Genomic DNA, 9,840 nt, shown 5'->3' with positions numbered 1-9,840 from the left:
AGAAACACATAAATAAATAAAATAAATAACTTTAACCAACCTAAACTAAAAATATAACATGGGAGGCGGAAACAGTTCAGCTTTATGCATGCTCGAAGAGTGTATGGCAGGAGGAATGGGTGGAGGCATGGGTCAAGGTATGGGCGGAGGCATGGGTGGCATGGGTGGATTGGGAGGGTTGGCCAACTTGGGAGGAATGGGAGGGATGGGAGGAATGGGAAGAATGGGTGGTATGGGAGGAATGGGAAGAATGGGAGGAGGGATGGGGGGACCCCTCGGAGCACTTACATCAATGTCTGGAATGGGAATGGGAGGGGGGTATCAACAACCTATGATGGGTGGAATGATGGGAGGCAATTAATATTATTGAGCATGATAAAATATTATATTCGATCTCTTTAGTTGAAATTTTAGTATTTGAAAGAACATATTTCCATCATATATTTGCATAACAAAAGAGTTTCTTCAATCCTATATCTTTTTCTTTGTAACGACAATGATCTATCTTCAGTAAAAACTATAAAAATTAAGAAACAATAGAATTTCCAAGATATTAATACCTTCCAGATATACTGAATATTGAAAATATAAAATATGTATCTATATAAAAAAAAACATTAAATATAATAAAAATGATCAACTAAACTGATCCTAATTTTTTGTTAATTTTGGAAAAATAAATACGAATATCGGATAGGAAAGAAAGAAAGAGAAATAATTAATATTTATAGAGAGATATTTTCAGATAAATGATTTCTCAGATTTATTATCAACTATAATCTCGAACCCTAGTTGCTCGAGTAAGCTACTCTCTGGCTTACCCGGCTCCTGCTTTGAGGCAAGAGACCCATATACACAGACAGGTAGCTCGTTTTATTGGATGTCAAAAATAAACTGTTTTTGGTTTGGCTTCACCAGTCCATATCTCGCTACCTTGGAGGTGCAGCTGATAAACACCAAGTATTCGATAATATTGGCAGTGCTGAGACTGCCTGATATCGTTTTCACGTAGTCTCCATCCTCGAGTTCAAAGGAGTTTTCTCCGTACAGAGACAGGCCCAGCTTGTTGACGTGTTCCCCACCGGGTTTATTGATTTGGTCAATTTTGTAGATACATTGGATGCCGCAAATGTTATAAGTGAACTTTTCTGTCCAAACCTTGACTCCTACGATTCGGGAGTTCATTGTTTTACCTAGGAGATTTCGATCGGTGAATTTTGTTCCCCGTGGAGTTTTGACTCCCTTTTCATCATATTTGAGGGCATTGACCCCTACGACTCCCGACTTGAGTGACTTAACTCTGCCGTATTCGACGGCTGCTTATTTGGGCTTTGGCTTGTTCTCATCCTTCACACTGTTTGAGACAAGTTTTGGTTTGAGATCTAACTTTTTGACGTCGAGCTTGAGTTTCGCAAACTCTTACTCGAGGTCCGCCAATTCACTTTCCCTCTCTATCAATTTCATCCTGGATTCGACTTTTCTATTTTATTATTCTTATTTTTGTCGCGTCATATCATCTAGTCGTTTTTGATAATCCTGTTGCATCTTCTTGTAGATTTTGGCGTCGGCTTTCAGCTAATTATACCGATCGAGAGTTACTTCTTCGATCTGATTTTATTTGGTCTGGTGAGATTGTTGTTGCTGTTGTTTTTTGGCACTCGATAAGCCTCCTCCTCCGCCCTCTCCGTTTTATATTTTCTCATAAATATTTTTGAATAAATTATTTTTGCCCATTCTACATTTAAAAAAAAATAGTTATTATCGAAAATTATATAATATTCTTTTTATTTAAAAAAATAAATGTTTCCAGATACATAGATAGATTGACTAAGTGGTATTGAGTAGAAATGAAATACTTGTTTTAAATGAGTGTTACTATTAAATTTAGTCAGGCGAAACTCCAGCTTCAATCAGTTCTTTCTCAATCTTCTTTATATAATCGTACTGCTTTCTCGCATTTTACTGCTTTCTTTTTTCTCTCACTTCTGCATCCCGAGCTTTTTATCTAAAAATCTTGATCTCCTGATTGTACTTCAACATGGTAGCCTAAAGCTCTTCTTTGCCAGAGTTGTCTTTGAGTTTTTTGGAGTGATCGATGCTAGTTTTTGTGAGTCCAGCCAGCTCCTTTTGCAGTTTTTCAATCAAGGTATTTTTTTATTTGACGACGTTTTCTAGCTTTGACATTCTCTCCGTGATCAGGCCCCCGCTTTGTTTGAGCTCGAGGTTGTGGATCTCTCTTTCGTAATTTTTAATCTGCTTGTAAGCATTATCCAACTCTTTCTTGACTACTTCGGTTGATGATTAAAAGGGGATGAGTTTGGGAGGCTACTTTTTGATATTGGCCAGCTTATCTTCTTGCTCCGATAAGGCTTCATTTATTTTAATGATTTCAACTTTGAGTTTGCGATTTCGGTCTTCGAGATCATTAATGTATTTGGCTCTGATTTTCCAGAAAATAATATGATTAATATGTATTAATTAGTATATGATTATGGAATTACTTGATGTCTTATCCAATGCGTTATTTTTCGTGGATCGTTGTTCGATGGGTATGGGGAGTGTCTAGAAACTCATTTTCTGGATCACTATATCTCATGTCTCGAGATGTCTTCATTGGGAAGAAGGAATTTTTATTATTATTTATATTTCTTGTTAACTTATGTTTTTGTTTTTTGTTTGCTTTTGAGGTTGTCGTCTACTTATTGAAGATAAATATTTGCTTTTTAATATTTTAATATCAGAAAAGTTACAAAAAATAAAATATATATCTATTTAAAGTATCTAAAAAATATTAAAAGTAGTAATGGGAGTCTCTGCGTGGGCGACCTTATTCCCTTGTTTAGATTTTATGAGGTCTCCTCCTAAATTTCCTTACCTCCTACTTCAATAAGGAGGAGGCGATTCAACCCACACTTAAGACTCGTCTCCTTACCAAATGGAGCTGACTCTCCATAACCCCTTTCCAAGAACCATGCAATTTTCAGCTGCAATCGGTCCATACCGAGTTTCTTTAAAGGTTCTCTGCTGCTATCCTTGCCCCGACTATTGTGTCGAGGACTCATTTCTCTCCCATACCGTCTTTGGAGTCGTCCGCAAATATAACTCTGAAGTGTACTTCAAAAAAAGGATAGCTGTTGCTGAAGGGCATCAGGACATGAGACTCGAGGCTGTCCGACATTTCGCAGCTATTAAACTCCTTTCCGACTTGGGAGTAGGAGAGCGCGTCAGCGATATTTTTGGATACGACTTGTAAATTTACCCTACGTTTATCCAGTTCGCAGCAGAGGTGTGTCTAGAGCACGAGATAACAATCAATAAGCACATCATTGATTACAATGTCAACGCAAACTTGGTCGCAAGGAATGGTTTGATAGTAGATATTGCAAAATAGGGTTTCAGTAGTCTGCAGAAACGCGTCGTGATTACTGAGTTTCGTAGCATACGGTTAGGTTTTCAGAGCATTGAAGGAGGCTGGAACCCTCTTGAGAACAACGTCCATGTTAACAGCAATACTACTTTGTTTTCTAATTGTATGAATAACCCGTATAAACTACAACTTCTCCAGGATTAAGAAATTAGGGATGCAGGGATTCGAGAAACCACTGAAATCATCCAGTTGGCAGCGAGCCACGAGTCCAAAATCAAGAAATACATCAGATAAAAGTAAGCCCAGAACAACTTCCACTACCTGATAAATAAATTCGAGATCAAAGCTAGTTTCAGCGACAGGGACTCCGAATCCATCATCAAGGAGATGATCTACACCTCCATCAACAAACTCAAAGATGAAGAATCGTAAAGACACTCCAGGATATTAATGTTCGCCAAGTTCCTAATCTATATCTACTGGAAATACGATATCCCGCAAGACGAGAAAAAGGAAATATAGGCATTAAAGGCTTTGACGAGAGGAGGAAGCTTGTTGCAACATGGGGAGTTGGAGTACTATAAGACTAGGCTCAAACTGCTTAATGGCAAGAAGGATGAGCTCGTCAAGCTGGCCAATTAATCTAGGGACGTCGAGGTTCTATCGGAGTGCTACCGAATGATTGCTGTACATGCCTTCGAAAACAGCAATTCTGAATCAGCAATAGCTAACCTCCGCAAAACCTTTGATCCAGCCGCTCTTCTACCTCCAACCGGAGTTTTATCATTTTCTCCGATAACACACCATCTATCTGAGTCCTCATGTCTGATTTCCCAAAACTACATATCGGCTGCGCACTTGATTTATCAAAATGGCAAGAAAGCAATGGCAGTTTCCTATCTACGCAGGTGCATCGAACAGCTCAAAGTGTAGCATGGCACCCTACACATAAATACTGCCCAATGCTATCACCTATACGGTCTCATCGTGGAGCGAGACGGGGACCTCCCGAAGGCGGCCAGGATGCTCAAGATTGCCAAAAACATCTACCAGGTCAATCACATGTTTGACAATACCTACTTCAGCATCCTGAATAACCTCGTCTGCCTATCGGATAAGCTTCGCGACACAAGGTAAGTGCTGGTCCTCGAAAGATAATTTCACTGGCTTCGTTAACGAATCGGTCCGACTCAGAAACTTCTCCTCATGCTGAACTTCGGCTGCCACTTCTTCAACTCAGGGAACTTCTAAGATTCTAAAAAGATGCTCTAGGAGTGCATCAAACATCACGTCATCTGGAATGCGGTGGACAGTGCGACTTACATCAGAGTCTACTCCAGTCTCGCCTGCATACTCATTAAATCGAAAAATCTCACTGAAGCTGACAAACTATTCAAGAAAGCGCTTTCCAGAGAGGAAGAGGTCATTCATACCAGCCCATAAACTGTGATATACTTGCATAACAATCTCGGCGCATTTTACTTTAAACGAGGGGAGTGTCGCCGTGCCATCACGGAATTCGAAATTGTCGAAAGGATGCATTGCGAAAACCCATTTTCACGATTACTGAGTGATGAACAGGTAATGTGCTTATTTTATAACCTGGGATTGTGTATGCAGTGGTGCTCAAGTTCGATGAGGCTTTGCAACATTTTAACGAGGCTCTGAAGATTAGTTGTGCATTATTCGGGGAAGGGAGTGATAAATGGAAAGCAATAAAAAAGTAGATAGACTATTTGAATGAGCAGCGGATTCCCGAAGTGTCAGCTGAGGGTGACGAGAGCACTAAAAACTTGTCGGCAATTAAGAATTCAAGTACACTTTTATGATTTTGTGAGTTTATATTTTTTCCTTTATTGCTTGCATATACTTCTTCTATCACTAAAAATATTCCTTTAAAAACCACAACCTTAATAATTTTCATAAATTATATCTATTATTTCTTAGCTAATTAACTGAATTTTTATATTTTAGCTATATAACTAATTTTTCATACATTATCATCATCTTCAGCACAAATCACGTCATAGTGCCCAGGTCTCCAATAGACCATCAACTCGTATTTGTATACTGAATCCCCATATTCCATAATATCGATCGGATTCCTCTCTCTGATATTCTCTTTCAAAAAGGAAATCCTAATTTTTAGCCGATTCGCTAGTCCTTACATCACCAACTCATTCGAATTGCACTATTATCCATATTTCTAGCATGAATCAATCGCTTGTTTAGCGGGATCCCCGTATTTTGAGATCATCGTTTTCAAAACATCAACACAAAGGCTCCTAATCCCGATGCACAGGCTCATGTCAAATACGAAAGGCTTTTCATTGAAAACCGACCTCAAGGCTGCGATAAGCTTTGCTTGTTGAGGCACGGAATAATGGTTTGTCAGGTGTAAGCGATAATTGAAGAGTTGCAAGAGTCTCCTCATAACCCACCGTCTCTTCGTTTCAGGTTTGAGGGCGGCTGTTTCGGAAGGCTCGTTATGGGAATGATACTGCAGATGTCCGCTATTGAGTTCGATAAGGAGAATCAGGAACGACGTAATGTTTGGGTTCAACAAGGCCTGCTACAAGTAGCCATAAGCAAATGCTCTGTAGAAACAATTTCCGTCTCCTCGAATCTTGCGATAGTGATGTATCTGATGTGAGTATTTTTTGATTTCTTGCCTCATCTTTTCGTCACCCAAGTAATCCTTAACTCGGTCTGCGTATTTCTAGATCGGGGAGATCGTGTAAGGTGGGGAAGGCGAAGAGATATTAGTGCTTTTGGGGCGTTCCAGAGGACTCGTAGTTCCTGGTCCATCCTCCATATACATGGATGAGAGCTAGTCAAGAATGATCTTGATTTATATGGGAATTTTTATCTGTTTTCCCACCTCAATTCTTCATTCTCATTTTGATACCATTAAGGATTGAAACTAAATTTCATGCCTGAATAGTTTCGCTAGTCTTCTCTTTTTTGTGGTTGCTGGTAATCTTCATTAATTCTCTTTTCTATTTTATTGGGTTGCTTTTTAAAGGATACTTCTTGTTCTATGGGAATCTAAGAAGTTTATTCTTGTATTACGAGAAGATGATTTTTGTTTTACGGAGTGTGATGCAATTGGCGCAAATTTTGCATGTTGCTTATGCCCAATCCCAAATCAGTCCGGGTTTAACTCAGAAGTCCGCTTTCCCAGACTTGACACGGGGGTAAGTCTTATGAAAGGCTTGAATTTGAAGATTTTGAAGAATATTGTTAAATGTTCGTTGAGGGCGTATTTGACCCCTTTGGAGCTTGGAAAGTCGGGGCTACTATTCCTTGGAAATTGGTAACTGGGGGGCTGAACTAAGTCTTAATTTTTGGGGTAGCTTTCTTGACAAATGTCATGGTAGGAATATTGGATGGCATGGAGTATGTAGTGGTTGGCGTTGAAGGATTTGCTTTAGGTTAGAAATTGAGAATGCTTTGATCCATGATTTTGTTTTGTTTTTAAAAATTGAATTAATCTTGGATAAATGTTTATTTTTATTTATGAAGATGAAAGTAGCCTGGTGAGCTTAATATATATTGATTATATTTATACTTTTCTATTAAATTATCAATTAGACTATCACTCAAGAAACATGTGGGAAAATAAAAGCTGTTGATGAGAGCACTCTATTGTAAAAAAAATACACAATTAGATATTTACAATAAGTGCAGGGTAGTATAAATTATCGGAAATATAAAAGATGAAAAAAAATTATAGAGGCTTAGTATTACAGAGAACAAATATATTTTTTAGAATAGAGATGATTTTTAAAATATTTATTACTTGGATAAATAAAAAAAAAATCTACCAAAATAGATAACTATCAGCCTGTAAAAAGGAAATTCCAAAAACAAATAATAAACAATCATTTGTCAAAAACACCAACAACTTTGTGGACGTGAGCATTTTCGTGAGCTTCTTTGATAACGAACTGTGCCAAATTTCCTCCTTTGACTGCGAATTTATTTGTTCCAGGGGCAAAGAAGTTGTCAGTGACTTCATAGTTGCCATCGCCATTCTCCTGAAGCACGACCGGAGGACCTAAAATCGTGTAGTCGAGGCCTGAATGAGTTAAGAGCTTGAGAGCTTCAAAATGGTCATCAGAAATGGCTTTGTAAATGGGAGGGAAGGAAGGGTCTTCTGCAAATCGTGTGTGATTAGCAGTCTTCAGGACTCCGGCCCCAACAACGGTGAACACTCTTTTGACTCCCTTAGAAATATATACAAAACATCATAAGATTAAACTGTTATATAATGATATATTAATAGATTAAAATAAATAGATATAGTTATTGTTGTCGGTTATATCTATTTATTAAGGTAGATTATATTAAATATGCTAGATTTACCTTATTCTTCATGGCAGAAATAAGAACTTAAGTGAATTTAGCGAACTGGGAAGTGGTGGGATCCCCATTGAATGCAGCAACAACAATATCGATTCCTTCCAGTTCTTTCTCGAGAGTCTCCTTGTTGGTGGCATCCCCGTTGACAAACTTGAGGTAGATGGAATTGATCCCAAACTTCGGGGCACTTCGGATCAGGGCTTTGACGTGGAAGGTCTTGATGAGTTCTTTGGCAAAGTATTGTCCAATGTTGCCATTTGCTCCAATGAGGAGGACTTTCTTTCGATTTTCCATGGTTTATCAACTGTGGCTTGTATTGAGATAAAGATATTATTTAATGTTTATTAATTTTTTAACTGGATACAGACACTAATAAATATCAATGATTTCCGATAAAAACTTAATTAAAATTTCATAAAACACAATCAGAAAAATCTTATAAGGGGAGAATTAAGTTGGGATTATTAAAAAAGGAAAACATAAAGAAATGGTGCCGAAGTTAGAATAAAAAATTGTAAAAGCTTAAGTAAATACAATATGTCTATCAAGTTCTGAATGCAAACCTTTATAGTCAAACTAATTGATTCCACCTTTCAATTCTTATTTTTTTTTAATATATTTTCGAGTCCATCCTTAATGTTAATGCTTTATATGAGTTATTGCTAATTTTGCTATAATTAATAGTAAACCAATATACCCTCCGTAGATAAACTCTGCCCCGATAAATCCCAATATTTTATATTTTTATTTTATTTTTAAACTTTATTGCTGATTTGTAAAATTCTTAAGATATTTTAGATGTTGTTGTTTTGACTTTTTATATTTAATTATATACTATTATTTATTCAGTTGCGTGGTGAATTTTCGGTGAACATTCTTCGGTCTGGTGAATTTATTTATTTTTTGATAAGTTCTTTCAAAAATACTTTAACCATTAACAATTTGCTAGCCAGTTCCTAGTTTTATTTAAATGCATCCGTTATTATCCCATGTCCTTTATTATTGGCGTTGATTCTCCAACTTATCCACTTGTAGTCCTTCAATATTACATAGTCATCCTCGTTCCATAAAAACTGGAGGATTCCTGAAGCCAATTTAAATACAATGGGATTTTTGGAACCTCCCTCTTTAGCTTTAAACTTCATGAACTTGTAATTGTATTAACCTTCGATATTAATATTTTATTCTTTTTGTCGTTTTTGTTATTATTATTAGTGAGAATGGATTGTTGTGTATTGATGCCTTGATGATGCCGAGATCGATTTGGCGACGCTGGCCAGGCTTGTTAAGTGTTTGCAACCCGGGGAGTTGTTTTAATTTGGAGCTGCCGCTCCGTTGCGATTGTGGCTTAGTTTGTTTTCAAAAATCTTTAGAATCTTGACTTTTTTAGTTAATTTTGCGGGCAAATGACTTTCTGTCGGAGCGTAAATACGTTCACCTAACTTGTCAGAATTATTGTTCCCGTTGTTGCAGTAGTAGTAATAATGTCCATTATTGAACGAGATTAGTCCGGTTTTATCATTAAAAATAGCTCCTATATTTCCATTTGAAAGTGCAAATCCAACCCCATATTTTTGTTCCATATCGAGGTATGCCTTTACTATAGGTATATTGGAAAGATTCTTAGCTTCATCATAGTAAGGCGTACCTGTCTTCGAATCGTTTCTCGATTTGTTTGACGATACAGTGGATAAGATATTCTTAAGCTTTGGGGAACAAGGAGTAATTTATTGAACGCCTCGTTCTTTCGAAGAGTTAGAGTATTTGCTAGGCCTCTGTTTATCAGATGGAGGAGGAAGTGTGGGCTTGACAATATTGCAATGGCTGCCTGTATTTTTACGATGTTTTGATTTTATCGCAGTTATTTTTGGGGCTATGACTTGATTTAAATCCGGTAAGCTTTTTTTCATACCTACCGATAACATCTTCTTGCGAAATGCAGAAGCAGGAGTACCAATTTATCCATATATTTCCTTAGAATGTGGTCTGGAAGTCAATACCTCATGATTGTGATGATGATGTTGTTATTTAAGAGTCTCATAACCACTTACAATAGCTCTACTAATCCGGCGAGGCATCACTGAAATAATAATTTCTTATTTAATTTT

At 37.2% G+C, this 9,840-nt stretch overlaps 1 protein-coding gene and 1 long non-coding RNA gene across 3 annotated transcripts; both read right to left on the bottom strand.

The window, feature by feature from the left end:
* Nucleotides 1-878: 878 nt before the first annotated feature.
* Nucleotides 879-2,687, bottom strand: LOC148298727 (uncharacterized). Its single transcript, XR_015839157.1, has 3 exons — nucleotides 2,502-2,687; nucleotides 1,877-2,440; nucleotides 879-1,735 (listed from the first exon to the last, which is right to left on the bottom strand). It is a non-coding gene; the product is annotated as an uncharacterized LOC148298727 (long non-coding RNA).
* A 4,504-nt stretch (nucleotides 2,688-7,191) lies between these two features.
* LOC148298726 (uncharacterized) lies at nucleotides 7,192-8,042 on the bottom strand. Of its 2 annotated transcripts, none has more exons than XM_088276685.1 (2): nucleotides 7,736-8,042; nucleotides 7,192-7,596 (listed from the first exon to the last, which is right to left on the bottom strand). In XM_088276685.1, the coding sequence occupies exon 1, from the start codon at nucleotides 8,024-8,026 to the stop codon at nucleotides 7,763-7,765; it is 264 nt and encodes an 87-aa protein (XP_088132811.1). In that variant the 5' UTR covers nucleotides 8,027-8,042; the 3' UTR covers nucleotides 7,192-7,596; nucleotides 7,736-7,762. The 2 variants fall into 2 exon arrangements, with proteins under 2 accessions (XP_088132811.1, XP_088132810.1); XM_088276684.1 differs by having other exon boundaries at nucleotides 7,736-7,893.
* Between the last annotated feature and the right edge of the window lie 1,798 nt (nucleotides 8,043-9,840).

Source organism: Brachycentrus maculatus, unplaced genomic scaffold (assembly GCF_059751285.1).
Source record: "Brachycentrus maculatus isolate JH-2025_06_01 unplaced genomic scaffold, ASM5975128v1 h1tg001682l, whole genome shotgun sequence".
Classification (NCBI taxonomy): domain Eukaryota; kingdom Metazoa; phylum Arthropoda; class Insecta; order Trichoptera; family Brachycentridae; genus Brachycentrus; species Brachycentrus maculatus.
Note: the sequence above shows the minus strand (reverse complement) of the source record. Positions and strands in the feature narration are given on the sequence as shown.